The sequence below is a fragment of the Homarus americanus genome, unplaced genomic scaffold (genome assembly GCF_018991925.1).
Source record: "Homarus americanus isolate GMGI-L3 unplaced genomic scaffold, GMGI_Hamer_2.0 scaffold32929, whole genome shotgun sequence".
NCBI classification, from domain to species: domain Eukaryota; kingdom Metazoa; phylum Arthropoda; class Malacostraca; order Decapoda; family Nephropidae; genus Homarus; species Homarus americanus.
In genome coordinates this window covers 11778437-11802450 of record NW_024737097.1, presented here as the reverse complement: position 1 = coordinate 11802450, position 24014 = coordinate 11778437, and the positions used below count along the sequence as shown (strand labels likewise).

The following is a 24014-nucleotide window of genomic DNA, read 5'->3' as shown; positions in this document are numbered from 1 at the left end:
TGCTTTGTTTCATCACCAACATTCATATCAAAGAACGCAAAGCCAACAACTTCTTCATTGAGGTACCACAGATGATTGATAAATTTGCGGCAAGCCTCTTCTGAAACCTCCTTGTCAACTTTTGTGTAGTCAGAAATCTTCTTCAGGAAGAGCAGGTCATTTGCTGGAGCTTGAACTGGCAAAGTAGCCAGGAACCATGCTTTAAAGTATACAAGGACAGCAAATCGAACCACCCTACCGAGTCCTTTGACTTCTCGGGCTGTCAACTTGAATTGTGACCGGAACATCCATATTTTGAAGGAATACAACAGCTTTGCCATCCACCTGGCTCTGTGCATGGCCCCAGGCTTCCTGAAAGATATCTTGCGGTGTGGAGTTCCTCCCAGGAATATAACAACCAATTCGAGTAATTCTCTATAGTCTTCCCGTGGCTGATTATCATTAAGGAAGCTCAATGCATTTTTCAGCAGACCTTCTCGATTTTCAGTCACAACCAAATCCATTTCTTGATCAGTGGCAGCTGTACTGTAGTCACTCTGCACAATGTTGGGCCAAAATGCTTGAAATCTCTTAAAAACAAGTATATCTGGCCCAGTTGATGGACCCATTACACGGTCAAATACTCCACCGATCACAACCTCATGCACATGATGACGGCATGGCAACCATAGGAGATTTTTCTCCAGTTTAATTTCGATGAGCTTACAGGCCCCAGTGTGGCGTCCAGTGTTGCTGCTTGTAGTGTCAAAAGACATTGCCACTATATAGTCTTTTAATTTCCAATCTTTGACCACTTCAACCACAGCATTAGCCATCGCTTCACCAGTTCCATTGGGCAACTTTGATACATTCAGCAATTGTTCATTCTCTTCATAGGACACAATGATTGGCAATCGATCATAAGTTTCTTTACCACCAGCTGTTTCAGGAAGTAGCTTTCCATCCCAATGAACAACAAGAGGGATTGTTGGATCAAGATTAAGTATAAATTGTTCTTTGGCAGACTTAAAAGACTGAACTCTCAACTTCATTCTTGATTGTCGAATTGTCTTCCGGTTGACTGCTATGTCTTCCACGTTGTGACCTAAAGTTTGAGCTGCTGCAGCAATCAAATGCACAGCATCACGATCACTAATCTTGGTGCGATCTAGTGCTTTGGCCAGAACAGGGGACATTATGTTTTTTGCACGTGGTTTCCCAGGTTTTGATTTTTTGGGAGGAGAACACTCTGACGCTGAAGAATTTACTTGTTCCTCAGACTCAGATGATGATGAGAATGGCGGATTCATTCCTTGTTTTTCATCTTCTTTTGTTTTCTGTGCCAAAGCTTTTGAAAAGCGAGCACGTTCTTCTTCTTTTCGTATTGCCAAGCGGACTTCTTTTGCTGCTAGTTCTTTATCAACTCTACCCAAGTATCCTTTCCTTCCATCTCGTTGTGCTAGAAGGAATTGCCGATCTTCTTCAATTTTGATCATTGTCAAAGCATTTGCATGAGCAATGTCAAATAGTTTACTTAATTGTTCTTTGAAAACTTCTTCCTTTATTTGCTGAGCTTGGCTTCTCCTCTTGGCAGCTTTTTGAAGGCTTTTCCATTTCACAAACATTTTTTCAACTCTTTCTCGGGCATGAATTTCTGAGCAAGTTGGTATTCTTGCCATTTCCCAAAATGGGAGTACTTGCTTGATCACTTCCTTGGCACTCTCTTTGATGGTTGCTTTGTTGACTTTGTGAATTTGAAAGAACAAACTCATAACTTCCCCAGTAGAAGGCAGTTTTAGACCAGTCAAAGCGTGTGCAGTTGGCCCAATCAACCATACTTCATTGTCTTTCCTTGTCTTTGGCTTTGTGCCACTACCACTAGTACTAGCCATCTAAAAAGAGAAACCATTACTATTATTAATATTATATGATATATAATTTAGGGACAATAGGTAACACAAACTCACACCCAACATCCAGTTTGTAGAGTCTAGGATGTTGAGCTTGATAATGAGTACAAAGAAGTGACAAAAAAATTCTCTATAAGTCCAATTGGATATGTGGCACTCACAGATAGACCCAAGCTCATTCATGGATTGACAGAATACAGACACCTGCACAACATGTCAACAATCTGCCATTATATAATATATATATATATTAAGTAAGTTGTGTCAAGTTGTGCCCCTGGCTGGTGGCACCCCTAAACATCCCTCAATTTGGTTGAAATTGTTTGGGTTATATTATTTTGGTAGTTCTTATAAAAGGGGCAGGGTGGTTGTGATCATATTCTGAAAAAAAAATTTTAACCCCCATTTCGGGACCACCCTAGTCTCCATGCTTAACTAAAAAATTATTGAGGCCCCAGGTGCATTCAGCTGACTACATTAAGGGTAAGTGCACAGTAACATTTTATTCATTTTTCATTATTGATTACTTTTACTTTACTGTATTTCATTTTAGAATTTCTATGTATTATTTTTGCCTTTTCGACTTACGACCCGGTCGTCGGGATGGAACCCTGTCATAAGTCGAGGAGAGACTGTACACAATACAGGTTGTATCTCTCTAGTCCGGCAACATCGGGACCTGACCGGTGCCGGACCATGGAAATTCACCCTTTTCCTGGATAGATAGTGACTTGTGCTTATGCTTGGAAGCACTAGCACCACTTTCTTTGCATCATGGTCTCTTTGAAGACATATTGAAAGGTTAAATGTCGTATAGTAGCTTCTCAAATTTCGCGAGTTTTTAATTCTTAACGTATTTTATTGGAACACACAAAAAAATAAATAAAAAAAAATTTGATGGCGGAAACTTGAATTTCGACGGGTTTGAACGGCCCGCCAACGTGCAGACGACATGCATAATCGTGTAAACAGCGTCATTTCTCTTATGTACAAAAGATTCATTATTGTTTATTACTGAATGTCTTTTTTATTGAATTAATGTTTATGTGTGCAAAATGAGCAATACAATTCATTAATAATACGTAGAATATTAAAACAAACGAGGAAATGACACAGCATTGTTTTCGTTGATTACAAAACCAGTGACTGACTGGTTCTACATATAAAACTGAAGAAAATAAGACCTTGGTTGTAGCTGTAGTAAAATTAATATGGTTGTTTTAAATAATGTTATTTAATGTTAATAAATGGAATAATAGAAGTAGCTAACGATAATGGTAAAGAAAAAAGAGAGATCGCGTATGTAAGTGCGCATGCGCACATGTGAAAACATATCGTCATTACTTTACATAAGAATATGAAAGCAACACTTATTTACTGTTCATATATATTTTAATTAATGTTTCTGAATTTGTTTTTATTGAATTAATGTGTGCGTGTGCAAAATTAACAATACAATTTATTAATAATACGTCGAATATTAGAGGAGATGAGACGGCTGCCGGCATTGTTTATGTTAAAGCTTACGAAACCAGCGACTGATTGGTTCTACATATAAAACTGAAGAAAATAAGACCCTGATTTTAGCTGTAGTAAAATTAATGTAAAAAAATTAATATGGTTGTTTGAAGTACCTGTAATGTTATTTAATGTTAATAAATGGAACAATATAAGTAGCTAACCATTAATGGTAAAAAAAAGTGAGACTGCGCATATGTAAGTGTGCACATGTAAAAACATATCGTCATTACTCTACATAAGAATATGAAAGCAACACTTATTTACTGCTCATATATATTGAAGGGTTAAATGTTGTACTCTGTATAGACAAGCAGAGAGAGAGAGAGAGAGAGAGAGAGAGAGAGAGAGAGCAGCCGAACTGCCGGATGTAAACAAACCTTAATTTCCCGCGGCTTTGTTTTTTTGTTTTTGTTTTTTAAGGGGATTAGCCCACCCAGGCATAGGTCACTGACCCACATTGGGGCCTGAGGGGCAAAAATTTAATACTCCTGTAATAATAATTCACATAAAAAAAATAAAAAAAATAAAAAAACTGCCTATCTACCTATTGGACAAACTAAAATCGTTCCGGACCATGGGAGTTTCCGGACCACAGAATGCCGGACTAGAGAGGTACAACCTGTACTGTATTACATTATTCTAGTAGTCGCCTCAGGTGGATATTGTGGTCAACACCTAAAAAATCAGAGATGGTTATTCTTTCCTCTGCCCTCTCCTGGCAGAGATGTCGGAGCCGTTTCTGCAGTTTTGCAGCACCTCTTTTGATCTTAATATTGGGTGCATTACCAACTAGGTCCTGGTTGGGTTAGGTGAGGTACAGTGGGGTATGCTATAACGAATCTAATTGGTTCTAGAACCTTGTTCGTTATAGCATTCGTTCGTTATAGGATTAATCCGTTCCAGGCCCCCAAATACAACCACTAACACTGAAAAATATATAAAATTGTAAAAATTTTAAAAAAGTACATAAATATGCATCTAAACCCCTGAAATAAAGAATATCATTAATACTTGTAATAAAAAAACAATATACAAGTATTAGTAAAAAAAAAAAAAAAAATTTTTTTAAATAATGTTCGTTGTAGGAGTTTCGTTCGTTATAGCATTCTCAATTTTATAGGTAAAACCGTTTGTTATAGGAATATTCGTAGTAGGATCCATTCGTTATAGCATACCCCACTGTAGTTTGGAAAAAAACATCTATTTACTGACACTTTACTTCCTGTTACTTTTTAGCCATTACTTTTTCCTGATTCTTTTTCGTTACCCTTTTTCCGTTACTTCTTTTCCCCGTTACTTTCCTACATTCGAAAGCAGCTGCATATCTAGCTGTGTTTAAGAACATAATAACTGAAAATGATTACACGCCTGAGCAAGTGTTCAATGCAGATGAGACTGCTTTATGATATAAGAGGATGCCCACATGCATACATCTCACCCAGGAAGAAAAGAGAGCCTCAGGTTTTAAAGCAACAAAAGATCGGGTTCCACTCCTTATGTGTGGGGACGTTGCAGGCTTTATGACAAGGCCTATGATGCTTTACCATTCCTGCAACCCCAGGGTACTTAAGGGGAAGGACAAGCAACGCCTTCCTGTATTTTACAAGTCAAATAAGAAAGCCTAGATGAGGGGACAAATGTTTCTGAACTGGTTCCATAACAGCTCTGTACAGGAAGTGGAAATATACCTAGAAAACAAAGGTTCTCCTTATCATTGACAATGTTCCTGGCCAACCAAAATCTGTGGAATTTGCAAACCCTAATGTTAAGGTGTTGTTTCTACCCCCAACACAACCTCTCTCATCCAGCCTCTCGACCAGGACGTTATATCAACGTTCAAAGCATAATATACTCATCGTACCATTGACAGGATCCGCCAGGGAATGGACGAGGATCAGAACCTTCATGTGCATAAATGTTGGATGGGTTATAACATTGCTGACTGCATAAACAACATCAAGGAATTCCAAGATGAAATGAAAGCAACGACCAACAATGCATGTTGGCAATCCCTGTGGAAGGAAGTTGTGAACAACTTCACAGGGTTTACTTCTGTTAGTGGTGAAGTTATAAAAATTGTGAAGTTGGCACAAGAAGTTGAAGGGGAAGGTTTTAGGTAATAGGAATACTGAACACCATAATCAACCAATATATTGTGTACGAGTCCCCCATTAACCCCCCCCCCAAAAAAGGCTGTAACACGCATTGGTGTTTTATATACAGTACTGTACTACACTTGTATTGAGCCTGTGTTTATATTGAGAGGCAAAGCTACTCTCATTAAACATCTTACTTCAACGTCCCCTCCACTGCCATACATGTACGGTGTAATCAAGACCCACAAGCCCAATAACCCAGCAAGACCCATCATTAGCTCAGTTGGGTCAATCTCTTATAAACTATCTAAATGGTTAGTTTCTTTACTAAATCCCCTAGTTGGCAACATTTCTAACTCCAATATCAAGAATAATATGGATCTGGTTGATAAACTCAATAACTTACACATTAATTATGATTTTAAACTGGTCAGCTTTGATGTAACATCACTCTTTACAAAGGTCCCAGTTGATGATTTACTAGAGTTCCTCATAGATTCCCTGGATGACATTTCACTGCCCGTCTCGAAAGACGACTTCATCGAACTCATCAAACTATGTATTAAGGATTGCAAATTCGAATTCAATGGGGAATATTATGCTCAAAAATTTGGTATGGCAATGGGTAATCCACTCTCACCTGTATTAAGCAACCTATATATGGAATTCTTTGAAAAGAAACTATTAAGTAATATTTTACCACCCTCAGCAGTCTGGTTTAGATATGTTGATGATGTATTATGTCTCTGGCCATGTAATGAGGACCTAAAAGCTTTCCTGCCACAACTTAACAACTTAGCCCCCTCGATCAAATTCACTGTGGAATTAGAGCAAGACTGTAAATTGCCATTCCTAGACTGTCTGATACACAGAATAGGTAACACTTTTAAGTTCAGTATTTATAGAAAACCAACTAATGTGTGTTCATACATTCATTATTATTCTGCCCATCATAATAAAGTCAAACAGTCAGTATTTTCAACAATGTTTTTACGTGCCTTGAGAATTTGCAGTCCGGAATTCATCGATGAGGAATACAAATATATACAGTGACCCCTCGTTTAACGAACGCCTCGGTTAACGAACTGCCTTCCATAAGGATCTTCAATTCGGTTAACGAATTTCTTACGAACCGACCTCAACATGTTTTCGCTTGCACTGACCGGGCAACCAGCTTTAGTATCAGTTCGCCAATACATTAATCGGTTCTAGGGCTTAAATTCCTTACTATTTTAGTAAATATCAAGAAGTTTATACTATTCAATAATATTAAAAGTTTAATATTCAATTTTTTAGTCATTTTAACGATTATTGAACATAATTGAAGGTAAAGTGACTAGTTTAATGCGCGGCATCCAGCCTCTTAACACAGCAAACAGGCGTTAGTCTCTCTCTGTTTTCACAGGAGGTAACATCTTGCTTGAGACTCTCTTCAACTAAACACTTTTTTTCTGTGTTTCCAAGCAAATTATTGGTCATTTTGAAATATATTTTACATATTGACAATATATAATGCAGTGCAGTGTTGATTTAAAGAAAATAATCTTGAATTACACCAAGAGAGCTAAAATTTTATGGGTGAAATGGCGCCATGGGGTGACTTCTCTTCCACCCCAATGCCTTCTCTTCTTCCTTCTCCTCCACCCCCATTCTAAATCCCATCATCATCATCATCATCATCATCATCCAGGAGCCTTCTACAAACACACCTCAAAGTAAGTGAACCTTTCTACCATTTTTGTTGAATTTATGAAATTTTCGGTGAGCTGGAACCAATTACCCAAAAACCCATTGAAACAATGGTTTCGGTTAACGAACTTTTCGGTTAACGAACGACCTTCTGGAACGGATTGAGTTCATTAACCGAGGGGTCACTGTATATAATATTGGCTCAAACCTTAAATACCCTAGATCTTTCATAGACAAATGCCTAAACATTACTAAGAAAACTTTTTATAGAACTGATCCCAAGCCCACCCATGACCATAAGAATATCTTAATATTACCATTTCACAAAAATTTCTCACACATTCCTTCACAACTAAAAACCTGGAACGTCAATGTGGCATTTAAAAGCTCATGCACTGTTAAACAAATGTTAATCAAGAACTCCCCCAACAACACAATTGGTTGCATTTATTAAGTTCCTTGCAAGGAATGTAATATGTTTTACTTAGGCCAGACAGGTAAAGATCTTGCAACTAGAATTAAACAACACAAATACAGTGTTAGGACAGGCCAGGAATCCAATGCTCTGTTTGTTCACTTGAGGGATAACAAGCATTGCATTGACTGGGATAATGCCTCCTCAATATTACCATGTAATTCAATTGATAGTAGGAACATCATAGAATCTAGTCTTATTAAACATACCGAAGCATTCAACATGAATTTGAGTAACGGCATGTACAAGCTGGACAATTTTGTAATTAAGAAGATTTGTGACCAGGTGAGAAGGCCGGGTCACCTGACCATCTGACCTGACCACCAACCGTTGTGTGCTATTTAAAGATTAGTAGGGTCATTACCTAATACCTGACCATTGTGGACCTGGTCTCACCCTTCTCTGTATATATACACCTTGATTTGTATTTCGCTCTCTAGTCTGTACTCACCCCTGAAGATGTGAATTACACGAAAGCGCTTGGGAACTTCGTGTTTTCTTCTTTCCTTGTGGTTATCAGCATAATATTATCTTTACACCCTAGAGTCACACTACCATTTTCCTCCCTCTACACCCCTACAACTACAAATTTTTACTTCACCTTCTAGATGAGTATTTCACGCATTATAGAAGTGATCTGGACAGGAAGAGGATACAACAATATTGACATTTTTAAGTTAACTAAACACATTTTCACAGAATATTACATTCATATCTCTTCACGTGAGCTTCACATGATCTGCTTTGACCAAACAAAGGACAGTTGAAATCTCTTGGGAAATATAAGCATGTGCAAAAAAGTTCATCTACCAGTGTTCATTCGCGTTATGGCACCCTCGTGAAATAAACACTAAAGACACCCAAAAACAAGCGGAAAATCCCCTTTTCCTCTGCTATCGGTTAACGAAGGTAAGTTTATTCCTATAGAATTAGAACTTTCAAAGGTTTGATCAGGTTTTCAAAGATTTGTTTGATGTTTCTTGTATGCTTTAACCTCACATTTTCCCTCATCTTCAAAGCCCTGCCCACTTTTTGCAAATCAAGGTCGTATTTCAAAAAATACGCATTAGCCTCAAAAATAAAGATTATATTTGCTTAAATCACAAAGAAAAACATAAAAAACAACTATTTGAGTAATAGAATTCCCAGGAAGGCATAAAATGAATCTTTACAGAGTAAAGTATTTTTGGTAATAGCAAAGTGGATGGTTAGCACCCTAACATCTTTACAGACTCCCGGTTTGGATTTAGAGCTAGAGGGTCGAATGAGAATGCTCTGCTATCCTTTACTAATGACATCTTAAATTCCTTTGATGACAGTCAGTTCACAGTCGGTATATTCTTGGATCTCTCTAATGCCTTTGATACTGTCGACCATACCATCCTCCTTTCAAAGCTTGAACATTATGGCATTAGGGGCCTGTCCCACAATTGGTTTACCTCATATCTGTCCAACAGGATGCAGTATGTCTGCTATAATAATCACCAATCTGACTCATCACCAATCTTGTATGGCATCCCCCAAGGTTCCATTCTTGGTCCAGTACTGTTTTTGATGTACATAAACGACATAGTCCACGCCAGCACACTCATAAAATACAACTTATTTGCAGACGATAGTAATCTCTATGCCAGCAACTCAGACCTCCATTCCTTGATGAGAACTATGAACACAGAATAGACTAAAGTCAGGACCTGGGTAATATGTAATAAACTGACCTTAAACCTTGAGAAAACCCACTACACGATCTTTCACAGAAGGAAAAACTTATCCCCAGACTTGGACCCCCTGTACCTTGGTAATACAGTCCTCAAATGAGAACAAAATACTAAATTCCTCGGAGTTATTGTTGATGAGAAACTTAACTGGAGAAACCACATACAAGCCATTCACAGTACAGTAAAGTCAATAAACAGTGCGGTATCATGTATCACACTCGACAGTCACTCACTCTCACAGCAATGAAAGAAATCTATCATGATCTTGTTTACCAACACCTGATACACTGTCACACACTATGGGGGGCCTCTGGCTCTTCAAAAACACAATCTCTGGTTACTGCACAAAAGAGAGTTGTACGGACAATGACCTACTTGAAAAAAACAGATCATACAAACGAAAAATTTGCTAAATTGAAAATGTTAAAATTCCAAAATATTAACACCTACTGCTGTGCCCTCTTTGTTTACAAATCTATCAATCACTTGCTTGACAATAATTATTTCCAGTTCCGGAATAATCAGAGATACAACTTAAGGCACCCAGAGCTACTAAGACCACCCCCCATGCGCTCCTCTCAGTCCCAGACCTCCATAAAATATCACGGTGAAGGTGTGGAACAACTTACCCCCACCCATCCGAGCAAAGACTATGCTCCCTTCCTTTAAATCCCCGTTTCCCAACCCTGGGGTCGCGAAGCAGTTCTGCCACTTCATGGAAAATTCCCACAAATCTGGAGGAGAAATAGGCCTAAATGGGAGGTGCAGAATGAAATTTGATGGATTTCGATATAAATCTATGGGATTTCGTGGGAGAAATTAGCTAAGGTGCATGGGAATTTTCGTTCTTAGAAGTGGCAACACCGTCGCCAAGCCCTACGCCGTCCTACGGCCCTACGTGTATCATACAGGTTCAGTTCCCAAATCTGAGATGTTGCCAGCATATATTTATATGTTGCTACTAAAAACAAGTATTTGCTGGATTCTCAGGTTCATAAAATACTTATCTAATATTGGTTGAATGCTTTGGAGATATTGTTAAATACTGCTGATAAGGTGGCGAATTCTTACTTGTGTATTATTTCATAAATATAATGCAGTAACCGCCAACCCCCGTCAACCCTGAATCACACGTGTTTCCCCTCAGCCAGTCAACCACTCGAGCTGTGGTCGAATGGGAAAGTAACTTGTCCATCTTCTGATGGTAAGTTAATATATTTTTACCCGTATATTGAATTGGGAATGTGCTGTATAGGTACACTCAGTGTATCCTTCTTTAAATGAATATGAAAAAGAAGTGTAGCATCACCAGAAACAGTGAGGGAGGTGATAGGAAGGGGGTGGGGTGAAGGGAAGGGGTGGGGTCTGAAGGAAGGGATTGGGGTGAATGGAAGGTGGGGTTAAAGGAAGGGATCGGGGGTGAATGGTAGGGGTGGGGTGTGAAGGATGGGGATTGGGGTGATAGGAAGGAGGGGGATGTGGGAAGGGGGTGGGGATGATAAGAATGGGCTGGGGATGAAGGGGATGAGGGCTGGGATTGGGGTGACAGGAATGGGGTGGGGGGGTAAGAGAAGGGAAGGGGGTGGGGTAGTAGGAGGGCGGTGGAGGTGGTAGGAAGGAGGTGGCGGTGAAGGGAAAGGGGTGGAGGGTGAAGGGAAGGGAATGGGAGGTGAATGGAAGTGGGTGTAGGGGTGGAGGGTGAATGGAAAGGGGTAGACGACAAAGTATTGTGCCACAGTATGTCAGTGATACTTGTTGGTTGTTGCACAAGTTGGTGCTAATTTTACCTTCCATACATGTGAGTTGCGTTTTTTATAAATTTGTACCAAAGAGCATCTCTTGCCTGATGCATCAGTAAGCAAGTATATATTTTATTTCAGATTCTTCAGTGATGTCCAGAAAGCGGGTGTACAGAGAAGAATTCCTTGATATTAGGTTTACGTTTCTCATCGATCATGGGGTAGAAAAACCTCAATGCGTTATATGTGGCGAAGTGCTCAGCTACGAGTTGCTCAAAGAAAACAAGCTTAGGCGCCATCTCCAGGGAAAACATCCGACGCTGGCAGAGAAGGGCCGCCAGTATTTTAAGAGGAAAGAAGAACAACTGAAGCATCAGCAGTTAGACACCCCTATGAACACAGCAGTGTTTTTTGTTCGGCAAGCAACAATTGCATCCTATCTGGTTGCAAAGAGAATTGCCAAGTGTAAACAGCCACACACAATTGGGGAAAATTTGGTGAAGCCAGCAGTCTTTGATATGGTTCGCACTGTTATCGGAGATGATGCAGTGAAAAAGATTGAAACTATTCCACTGTCAAACAACACAGTTAACCGACGGATTCAAAAAATGTCGGCAGACATCAAAGAACAAGTAGTGGCCGCCATTAAGGAGAGCGGAAAATTCAGTTTGCAGTTGGATGAGTCAACTGACGTCAGTGACGATGCACAGCTCTTGGTATATGCGCGGTACCAAGGGAAGAGCGACATGGAAGAGAACTTCCTGTTCTGTAAACGACTGGAGACAACAACAACAGGTGAGGAACTGTTCAAGTTGGTTGACAGCTTCATCAAGGAAGAAAACCTAAGCAGGGATCAGTGTGTGCTCAGACGGAACACCGGCAATGCTAGGGGCACGTCAGGGTTTCACTGCTAGGGTAAAAAAGTCAACCCCGGAATGATAGTGGTTCATTGTCTGCTCCACCGGGAAAACCTTGCCTCCCGGAAACTGTCACATGAGCTTAACTCTGTGATGGAAGATGTAATTCAAATAGTAAACTTTATTATATCATCAGCTCTGAATTCAAGGCTGTTCAACCAGATGTGCTCTGATATGGGGTTGGAGTATGAACACCAGCTTTACTACTCTGCCGTCAGGTGGCTGTCTCGAGGGAAAGTGCTCCAGAGAGTGTTTGAAATGCGTACACAGGTTGAAATCTTCTTGAACGGGAAGAAACACGCACTGGCATCAAGGCTTTTGGAACCAAGGTGGTGGCTTCAGCTGGCATATCTGGCAGATATATTCTCTGAGTTGAATTTGCTGAACATGTCCATGCAAGGAAGGGTTGAAACTTATCTCACTTTGTCAGAAAAACTCAAGGCATTCAAGGAGAAGCTGAGATTGTGGAAGGGAAAGATTGAACGGGGGAAAGCTGCGTCCTTTCCACTCTTGAACCTTTTTCTCGAAGATGAAGAAGACATCTCACTTCTGGACGTACATCTCACTTCTGGACGTACAACATATCATTGTTGAGCATCTTGAGAAGTTGAGTGATGAGTTCTACAGGTATATTCAGGATGAAGAATTACACGAGAAATGCAAATGGGTGCGCAGACCCTTCGATGTCCAAGTCAAAGACCTCTCAGAAGAAGAGTCTTCCATTCGAAGTCTGAGCTCATCGAAGTACAACATGATGAAACTCTCCGCTTCCACTTTCAGCGACAGTTACTCGGAGTGTTCTGGACTGCTATTAAGAAGGAGAAACAAGTCCTTGGAAGCGAAGCTGTGAAAGTGCTATTGCCATTCGCTACTACTTATTTGTGCGAATCAGGGTTTTCCGCTCTGGCTCTCATCAAAACAAAAAGCAGGAATCGGTTGCAACCTGAACACGATTTGAGAGTAGCACTTTCCACGACTGAGCCACGACTGGAAAAACTTGCCAGCCAGATCCAGGCTCAAGGCTCCCATTAGATGAGATTACCCAACTCTGATTTCAAAGTTGATCAGAGACATTTTCATTTTTAGTTAGTCTTTGTGGGCTGTGACAAACAATAGTATTTCATCTCAACATTGAAGTACAGTGGGGTATGCTATAACGAACAGATCCTACTACGAATATTCCTATAACGAACGGTTTTACCTATAAAATTGAGAATGCTATAACGAACGAAACGCCTACAACGAACATTATTTAATTTTTTTTTTTTTGCAAATTTATTGTTTTTTTATTACAAGTATTAATGATATTCTTTATTTCAGGGGTTTAGATGCATATTTATGCACTTTTTTACAATTTTTACAATTTTATATTATATTTTTCAGTGTTAAGTGGTTGTATTTGGGGGCCTGGAACGGATTAATCCTATAACGAACGAATGCTATAACGAACAAGGTTCTAGAACCAATTAGATTCGTTATAGCATACCCCACTGTACATGTTTCGTTAAGATTAAGCCTTCTTTAAAGTTTGTTTAAATGCGCATTACATTAATGAAAAATTATTATCTTGTTTACTAGAATAAAATTGAACCATGTTATTTTTGCTTTTTTAGCATCCTTACAGTACCTTTATTTACACTGTTAATTCGTAAAATAATAGGTATTTATAGTTATACCCCACACCCAGGAATAATATATATGTGTATACAGCATAGTCTCCATTTACACGGTCAATTGAACCTGTGGAGGTCCGCATAAAACGAGAAACGCGTAAACGAAATAACAGAACATATGGGATTAATTGAAATACAGACTGGGCCGACCCCCAAACTCCACTTTTTCCGACACAATACGTACGATGTAGTAAAAATATTATCTTAATTTTATGATGGTATGCACAGACACATAATAACTTAATATAGAAGAGAAATATCAATAAAAGAATAATATACTGGACCAGGTAAAAGAAAAATCAAGGTTTAACACTTACGGGGATGGAGGCTGGTTCCGAGGCAGAGGGCAGATTAGTGGCCCTCAGGTGAATCACTATCCACCACAGATATCAGGGCCTCCCTGACAAACCCCTCAAAGTCACCATTACTGTCACTATCACTGACTTGGGCTGGCTGTGGTGGGTTGCGGGCGAAGTCGGTGATGTTATGCTGATGGCAAGCGTTGATGTAGTAGTGATACATCTTGATATACGGCTCTATAGTTTGGTCTAGACGGTTATTGGAGACTTCAAATCGGTGACTGAGAAGGTCTTTGGAAAGGATGAGCTTAAGTTTCTCGGCAAACTCGATGGCATCCTTTATATCACCATGTGTTAACTTCTGTTCTGGTGCTGCCGCACCACCTGCCTCCTCACTGACATCATCGTCTTCCAACATGTCGTCGGCAGTCACCTCAGGACCCCTGATTACCTCCATTATGTCGTTGTTGGTGGTCTCGCAGAAGCCTGCAGCTGTAACACTCTGTGCAGCTTCTCTGGCAAGGTCCACTGCAACAGACTGAGCCTCACCAGCCACAGGTTGCCTCTGCCTCCCACCTGGGATACCTTGCAACACATGCCACCATGCATGACGAATCGTTGCCACAGACAGCTGCCCCCATGCCTCCACCAGGAAATCAACAACTTTCCTCTCGCTATCTGTGCCACTCAGAAGGTTCCGCAACTCATCCTTGGTGTTGATGTAGTCGTTCAGGAGCTTAAACTTCTTTGTGGAAAATGCAGCCTTGACGTTGCATATCAACTCCTGGTCCATGGGCTGGATTAATGACGTAGTGTTGGGAGGAAGTAAGACCACTTTTACACTGGGGTGACGATCCAACAGTAGGGGCGAGTGTCCTGATGCGTTGTCAAGGAGCAACAAAATGTTAAATGGAACATTATGTTGCTCGCAGAATTTCTTCACGTCGGGAACGAAACAGTCGTCAAACCAGGAGAGGGACAGACCAGTGAACATCCACGCCTTATGTGCGGTTAGCAAGTGGACAATTAGCTTGGTCATGTCCATGTTCTTGTAGGCGTGTGGCTTGCGGGCTGTGTGGATCACCGACAACTTGAGCTTACAGGTGCCAGAGGCATTGGTGGTAAACAGGACAGTGATGCGCTCCTTATGCAACTTCCGGCCCCGACACTTGCTGGCAGGCTTGCCAACGAAGGTCTTGTAAGGTAATTTTTTTCCTAAAACAGCCTGGATTCATCCATGTTGAACACCTAGTCGTCGGTGTACTGTCCTTCCTCCATAATGTCACGTAAGAATAGAGGAAAATCCATGGAGGCAGCACAGTCAGCTCTGGTTCCTTCACCAACAATGTTAATGTTGGTTATCTTGTTACATTTCTTAAATCATTGCAGCCACCCAGAGGAAGCAATGAAGGGTTTGGACTCTGCAATTCCCATCTTGCGCGCCACTGATTCGTAGAGTTCATGGGCATAGTCCTGCACTGCCCGCGTGTCGACAGCCATGTTACGTCTTGCCTGACGAATTAAGTAGCTCACCAGTAAATTCTCAGTCTTGAGCAGCACCTTATTCTGACAATACTTCACCACTGAAGCACCTGCAGACTTTGTGATGCTCATATGTTCTTTTATCTTGGCGGCATCCTTCTTGATTGTACGAATCGTAGATTCGTTAACTCCATGCTAGCGCAAGAGATCAACTTGTCGGGTTCCCTTTTCTAAGTCATGGACGATTTTGAATTTTACTTCGTAACTTAGGGCGCATCGTATCTTCTTGAGCTTGGGGAGGGTTGGTCCAGGTACTTCAAGGTTTTTCTGGGGTGGTGGGGGTCCAGCAGAAGCCATTGTTGAACAGATTAGCGGGCACAAGAGAGAACAGTATACGCGGTGACTGAAAACAATGAGACTGGCACGGCTAGGTCAGCAGCTTCTTCCCTCCCATGGCTGGCCACGTCATAATACATTAGAGGAATCACAGTTAGCGGGGAAGGGAGGTAAGGATGCGTGGCCCAATCACAGTCCGATATATCATATGACATCAGCGATAACGCAACAGCGACATACTGCGCATCCCTCCCCACACCGCTTCCTGATTATGGTCACGAATGGACCGCGTAAATAAAAAATGGCACAGCGAGTCTGGACCTATCGCCGCGTAAATGATGCAATGAACCGCGTAATTAAAACATAGTATTCTGGCAACGCACCGCGTAAATGACCAAATGCGTAAACCAAATCCGCGTAAATCGAGACTATACTGTATTATACGAGGATCCATTTGAGGTTCAAGGCGCCATAAGCACGTTAAACAGGCTTTGTGTGAAATATAACAGAGTCTAGGACTGCTTTTAGTGTCCTGGTGACACACACGCACACACACACACAGAGTAGGCTCTCGCCAATAACGACTTCCACAATAACGTGTTCGACAATAACGGTAAGTTACAATAGATACCCATTTTCGATAATAACATCTGGATTCTCTTGAATAACAGAGATTTCACGGGAAGCGTCCTAGCGCATCAATGATAGCGTTTGTTTACCGCCATGTTGATGACGTAGTTGTCCGCTCCGCCTCACTCTCACACACGCTACATGGAATACAGCGCTGCGTCCACGTGTGAGATTTTCACCTCTATAACCAGTGGTTGCTAGGGTCGGTGATCAACAATGGCTTCCGCGTTTTTGCCTGTGGGGGCTGGGGGAGGTGGAGGGAGAAATTTAACGCCTGAATGCCCAGGAACTTTTAATGTGAATGAGAAAAAAGACCCCAAAGCTAAAAGACAAAGCCACAAGAAGTGTGCCTACTTGGTCAAGGATAAAGAACAGATTGTTGAGCTCATTGAAAGTGGTGCACGGAACATTGATATTGAGAGGAACTGTCCTGAGTCTACTGTGCGAAATATTAAGAGGAACTTAGAGGAGACCAAGAAGAGTATTGCGCTGGCTAAAAAATATTTCGGTAGTGATGGAAATGCAAGGCGAGCTATGAATGATAAAAGTGATAGAAACAGGTTGTTAGTGATAACAGAGCATTTTCTTGTGAAATGGTTAGCTTGTAGAATGAAAGACAGTGCAAGTGTTAGCGGCCCTCAGATACGAGATCAAGCAAGGGTATTGTACGCTCCTGTAGCTCGAAAGAAAAACATTAAGTCTCCCCCTCCTTTCAATGCCTCAGTAGGGTGGCTGCATAAGTTTAAGACTAGAAGTGGCACAAAGTATGCAAAGTATCAGGGTGAGGCTTCGTCTGCTGACTTAGTGGCTGCAGATTCCTTCCCTGAAATTGCCAATCAAATCATTCAAGAGGGAGGTTATACCCTGGATCAGATTTTTAACTGTGACGAGACCGGGTTGTTTTAGAAGAAAATCCCCTAAGGCAACATTTATCTCTAAGAAAGAAAAACAGGCAAAAGGTGTGAAAATGGCAAAGGATCGCTTTAGTGTCCTCCTAACCTGTAATGCTTCAGGTGACTGCCTCATGAAGCCTCTGGTGATCTACAAATATAATAAAAGACCAAGAGCTTACAAGGGATGTGATATGTCCAAACTGAATGTCTACTGGGAAAAGACAAATAAAGGCTGCATGTCCACGGAGTTATCAAAGAAGTGGTTTGATGATTGTTTTGTTAAGGATGCCAAAGAATACTGCCGGAAGAAGAATGTATCCTTCAAAGTGGTGCTCTTTCTAGACAATGCCCCAAGTCATGCACGATTTCTAGTGGGACGTCACCTTAGTGTTGAGGTTGTGCTTTTACCACCAAATGCAACCTCCAAAATACAGCCACTAGACCAAGAAATCATAGCAAATGTAAAGTTGTTGTACTACAAATATATCCATGACAAGATGAGGAAGGCAACTGATAAGCAAGAAGAAGTGAAGGAAATTGCTGAAACTGTGAGCAGTAGCGAGGAGGAGGAGGGTCCACCCCTCGTCGCCTCCGCTACTGTGCCTGGCCCACTCACAGCCTCCGTCTCCACTCCTCCTGGCTCACCTGCAACCCCCGCCATCCCTGCTCCACCTGGCGTACCTTCAACCTCCACAATGACTGTTACTGCCTTCTGGAAAAATTATAACATTAGCCAGGCAGTCAATTTCTTTGTAAAAGCCTGGGGAAATACTACAAGACTTTCACCATTGCTGCGTTGAATCTTTGAGCTACGTTCTCTATTTGGGTTGTCATCTACAAGGATTTAAATTCCTTGCTGGATCATGATGAACACTTCTGCCATCCTCTTGGAAGTTAGCGTTCGTTGAGGTTCTTCTTCATCATTGTCGTCTTTAACGGGACTGTGTTCTGTTAATTGTTGCAAATCCTCATTGGTGAGCTCTTGCGTATGGGATGCCAGGACGTCCTCAATATCCTCTGCTTCCAGCTCATCAAAGCCTGCCTGTCTAGCCAAGCTGAGGATATCCCTATTCACAGCTGGGACTAAGTCTGCGAATCCCATAAAACTGTTGAAACACTCAGACCACAGTTTACCCAATACACCATTCAGTCATCTTTATGTTGTGGAAGTTATACTGATGCTTAAATCGTTGAAACCATCCTCGGCTGGCCGTAAATATCTCTTCCTTCGATCCTTTGCCCTCTTCTGCCTTTAAGTTCTCAAACAAGGATCTGGCCTTATACTGGATAACCATAAGGTTCACAGGGGCATTACGTTGATTCTGGTCCTCCATCCACATTGCCAGCAACTTTTCCACCTTCTCTATCACAGTGCTTCTAGTACGAGTTGTCTTAGATGCACTCAGAGAAGAACCACTTCCAGCACTAACCTTAATCTTGTCAGCGTTGGTCCGGATAGTACTCACCATTGTGGGGGCTAGACCAAGCAAAGCAGCTATGTCCACAGCACATTCCCCTTTTTCAAAACAGGCTAATACATCCATTTTCGCAGCCAGGGAAAGGTCTTATGTTGCCTCTTCACTTTACTAGCATCAGTAGCACTTGAGTGCTTGGAAGCCATTTCGAATGGCTAGAGTACAGTTTTAGAGCAAAAGCACTTAATCACGTCATAACAAAGACTGGCTCGGCGTCGCTTGGGGACGCTGTGACGTTCCGCGAGTGAGGGCAGTGCACCGAGAAAGGGACAGCGTAGCGCGGCCTGATGAGAGCGGGTGATGCGCCATAGAAAGTAGTCCCTGACGACGCATAACAAGGTAGTATCCGATCACTGGGATGTTAAACGAATTTTTGGTCTCTAAAGTTTAGCGACATACTACCGAAATAACTTGAAGCGGGACAACGTTAAACAAGGAATTACTGTACAAGACTCAATTTCTGTATGTAAGGAGGTGTTGGCAACTTCTAAATATTTACCATGACACTTACTAGAGCCTAATAGAACCTGACCTAACCAACTAAAGAAACCTACCTAACCTTACCTAACTTCCTAGCCATATTAAACAGAAAGTACTGCACTGTACAGTACTTATTTTGATATCTGGTACCAATGAAAGCAACTTCGTTGAAGCATCATGGTGTCACTTTACGTTTTTTGTGGACGTGAAAGTACGCTAGGAAGTTAGGTAAGGTTAGGAAGGTTTCTTTGGTTGGTTAGGTCAGGTTCCATTACATTCTAGTAAATGTTGCCTCTTTTAAAAGGTAAAATTTTAGTTTTTTACTTTGTTTGACCTTCCACTTATTTCTTTTTAATATCTCAACTACTGCTAATTTCCAACGTCAATTAAGGTCATATTTGCATTGGTTAATATTCGACCATTTGCTGTCTGCAGGTTTCCAATTTTCATTGTTACATACACAAACTAAAAAAAATAAAAAATTCTTCATATCATCTCTGGTGCAAATCAATATTAATGGAGCATCTCACAAATTTCTGTACCCGCCATGTTACCGGTCACTTTTCTCGTCCTCTCCTCCTCCTCTTTGCAACATGACAACCAATGATCTTCAAGTATCGTGTCATGTGATTTGGCTGGCCATTCATTTTAAAGAAGCCATTTTGAAGGCTCGTGATGGCGTGCGAAAAGTGCTCTCTCCCATATCTAGCTGTTATTCACCGAGTTAATCAGAACAATAGCAAAGCAAACAAATTTTACAAGATCAGAGTGTCCTACCAAAAATGAAGACTGTGCCCTACGGGTGGAAATTGTTTACTTTTAAGAAGACAGAAATTCTTTTGTCTGTAACCATAAGCATACCACATTGCCCAGCTGTATCCTCAACCACAGTAACAGGTAAGCTCAAAAAAAAGGTTAGGTTAGGCTAAGTTAGGGATTTTTTGGTGTTTTATGGTGTTTTACTCAAACCTGATTGCCATTTCGGTGCAAATTAGCGGTTTGTTTCAAATGAAAATTTTCATTTCCTTTTCAGAAACTGCTAATTTGCACCAGAAATGAAGTCAGATTTGAGTAAAACACATACACCAAAAAATATATTTTGGTAAATTTGCACTTCCACCTCCCAATCTGTTAGAAAGTAAAAAATATATTTTTCAAGTGTATTTGTGTGTGTTTATACCGAATATGACCTTCATTTTCGTCGGAAATTGACCGTTTTTTTTTCGATTTTTTTTTGTGGGACGTTTTTCGAAAAAAATTAATGGCTAAGCGAATAAAATATACATAAAAAAACACTAGAAAAACAAAAACCAAACCTAACCTAACCTAACTGACTCTCACCATATGATGGAATAACCTATTTCTTACCTTATTGGACTGGTTCTTGCTCATCATTGGATTCTGAGATTCTTACACAACGCCACATATGTTGTTCCTTGCGATATTTACATTCAGTCTTGCACTTAAGACACTTTACTGAGATTGGAAGAACACCATGCAATCGAAAAAATGCTAGTTTCTTCGTTTTTTTCCCAAAATTCTCAATCAGCTCCATATAATTGAAGTGACACCCATCACAGACTTCCATGGTCGGAAATGAAGTTGCATTTCGAAATATGAGACCCAAAATAAAAATTTATTTTGAGTGGGCCAAAAATACCACAAATTATTTTAATTGGTTAAAAAAAAAACGCTTTTGATTGGTCGCGTGACGTATACGGGAACGCATGCGCGTGATGATTAATCAAGGAGACACGCAGGAGACACACAGTGTTGGAGGTGAGGCAGGCAATAATGACGTAAGATTAATGGAAGAAAATAGAGAAATTTTTGGATATGCTATCTCCATTATTATACATTTGCGACGGCAATGTAATAGATGAAAATGATCTTATAATTAGAGGTCTTATTAGATTATGATAATAGATTAGTGGTGGAATGTGGAATATCTAAACGCAAAAATACCAATATTTTTGTATCAAAACCTGAGGACAGCCAATGGACGAATATTTACCATATTTACCTAAAGTAGATTGGATGATTCAGAATCTAGGTTTGTCTATTGTGCAACTATTTTGTAGTATATGTCCCTAGACCTAACATGTCACCATTAACAATTTGGAGTTATTCTCTCTTTTCTGTAACAATAAATATTCCAAGATAACCAAGTAAAGGCGGTCCGACTAATTACCCAAATGTAGCAAAATATAGCCGCAATGAAGTCAAATAATGGTCCTACATGAATAAATCGGATTGCTAATCACTTCTCGACTAGTATTTGGTGTCACAAAGTCAAAAAATTGGAAAACTTACTTTAATCTGAGTTAATAGATCGCATGCATGTACCGAGGGAGCGAGTAATTACCCAAATGTAGCCGCAATGAAGTCAAATGATGGTCGTACAAGCGTAAATCGGGCTGTGAATCACTTCTCAATTATTATTTGGTGTCATAAAGTCACAAAAAATTGGTAAACTTTAATCTGAGTTGTGTTAGGTTAGGTTAGGTACATGCACTTGATCTATTAACTCAGATTAAATTAAGTTTACCAATTTTTTGTGACTTCGTGACACCAAATACTAGTCGAGGTTAGGTTAGGTTAGGTACATGCACTCGATCTATTAACTCGGAATAAATTAAGTTTACCAATTTTTTGTGACTTCGTGACACCAAATACCAGTCGAGAAGTGATTGGCAGTCCGATTTATTCATGTAGGACCATTATTTGACTTCATTGCAGGTACATTTGGGTAATTACTCGCTCCCTCGGTACATGCACACGATCTATTAACTCAGAATAAATTAAGTTTACCAATTTTTTGTGACTTCGTGACACCAAATACTAGTCGAGAAGTGATTGGTACCCAGATCTATTCATGTAGGACCATTATTTGACTTCATTGCGGCTACATTTGGGTAATTAGTCGGACCTAGTAAAGGTAATGAAAAAGTTAACAATGGAAGTGTCTTTTTGATTTATCGCCAGCTTCACTGTAAGACATCATAGCCATATCATACACTGCTTACTGTATATGAGCAGGGGGTTGTTTACCTTTGGTGTCCACCTCCTACCAAGTATACATTTGGTTTTACTTCTAATACAAATAAGATAGATTAAGAAATACTACCGATATTATTTTCCCTTTACAGCACAGTTTAAGAAATCACAGAGTAGCAATTCTTCACACACAAGAACAATAATAAATAAGATAACTTTACCATAGCTGGGGAGGTTTTGTCCGATCATATGACTACTGTAACCGATCAACTGAGAGACACCTACAGCAGGGTTGCCAACTCGGATTTTCAAATGTCGCTAGGCTGGTACCTAAAAGTAGCTAAATGTCGCTAAATCTTCCATGGAAAGTCGCTAGCTATTATTCCTCCCCTTCAGTAATTTGATGCAAATAATATTTTCATAATGCCGACTATAATGGACGGAGTATAAATAAAATGCATTATGTAAAAATAAAAATATTATTTTTTTTAAAGTTTAATGTGCACACTTACCTATTATTCAATAGTAATTGCATCCCAGTCCTCTCCGTAGTCGTCGGCAGTGTGAACAACTGTAGAGCTGGAAGCATGTGAAGTGCTTGGTTCAGGTTCTCTTGTAACTGTATGCCTCCACAGTCCCTATCTTTCTTAAAATAGCACTAGGAAGTTCATAACTTGCACAACAGGTGTTCTGTCTTTTTAACCCATACTTTATTGTAAGAATTGCCTTTAATGTCGATAGTTTCATTTTGTTGCGCAATTTTGATTTCACAAAGTTCATATTACTAAATGTGCGCTCTACATCTGCGTTTGAATGCGGAAGAGATAAGGCAGCGAGTGCAATTTCAGCCAGATCATGGTAAGGGTTTTCACCTGTCGCATCTCTGTAATTTGCCACTTCTGACCACAATTTTAGGGTGTTAGATGCATGGACGGGCTGACATCAAGTGATCAGGAAATAGACGTGTCCCTTGTAGTGGAATTCTCCCCTACAAACGCTGTTTGTCGCTGCCTAGCCGACCCCACCAATTCCCCAGTGTATGCCTCGTGGTCTAGGTCAACCAGCGCCGCCATACATCACGGAGCGGGGGTCAACTACTAAGCCACGCCAACCCCCCGCTATTTAAGACCTGACCTCGTGGTGATCTGTCTCTCTTTCTACCTACACCAACCAGCCAGCAACACCTCCGCCTGCCTGGCGGTCCTCTCTCCCGCTGGCGAGCATGGCGACCCACAAGCTGTCCTTCTCTGAGCGTCCTCACCAACCAGCTCTCTCTACATCACGCTTGTAACCATGCTGCCTTCCCAGCACCAAGCTGCATTGTACATCCAATACAACATGTATATAGAGAGCACATTGTGAGTTTCCTTTCTCCATCCCATCCTGAGTGTGAACCAAACATCTTGAACCCCACACCCTCCTTCTGTACCACGACCCGTTCAAATGTATTAAACTTTTCTTATTATTTATTGTCCCTGTAACCCCGTTGCTATATATTATGGCTCGAAATTAGGAAAACTGAGTTTTCATGGACAGTCCAAAAGTATCCAGAAAGTCGCTAGATTTCTGTGGATATCTCTAGATTTGCGACAAGTCGCAAATCGCTCTAAAATGTCGCTAGAAAAAAACAAAAAGCTCTAGATCTAGCTACAAAGTCGCTAAGTTGGCAACTCTACCTACAAGTACTACAACTTAAAATATTTTC

General features: G+C 40.6%; 1 protein-coding gene across 1 annotated transcript in view; it reads right to left on the bottom strand.

The window, feature by feature from the left end:
* Nucleotides 1–22627, bottom strand: part of LOC121873208 (ras-related GTP-binding protein C-like) — a 91957-nt gene extending 69330 nt beyond the window's left edge. The window contains exon 1 of the mRNA XM_042376561.1: nt 22531–22627. Coding sequence (XP_042232495.1) covers nt 22531–22533 — 3 coding nt within the window. The 5' untranslated portion in view covers nt 22534–22627. The remainder of the gene's footprint in view (nt 1–22530) is intronic.
* Nucleotides 22628–24014: the final 1387 nt, after the last annotated feature.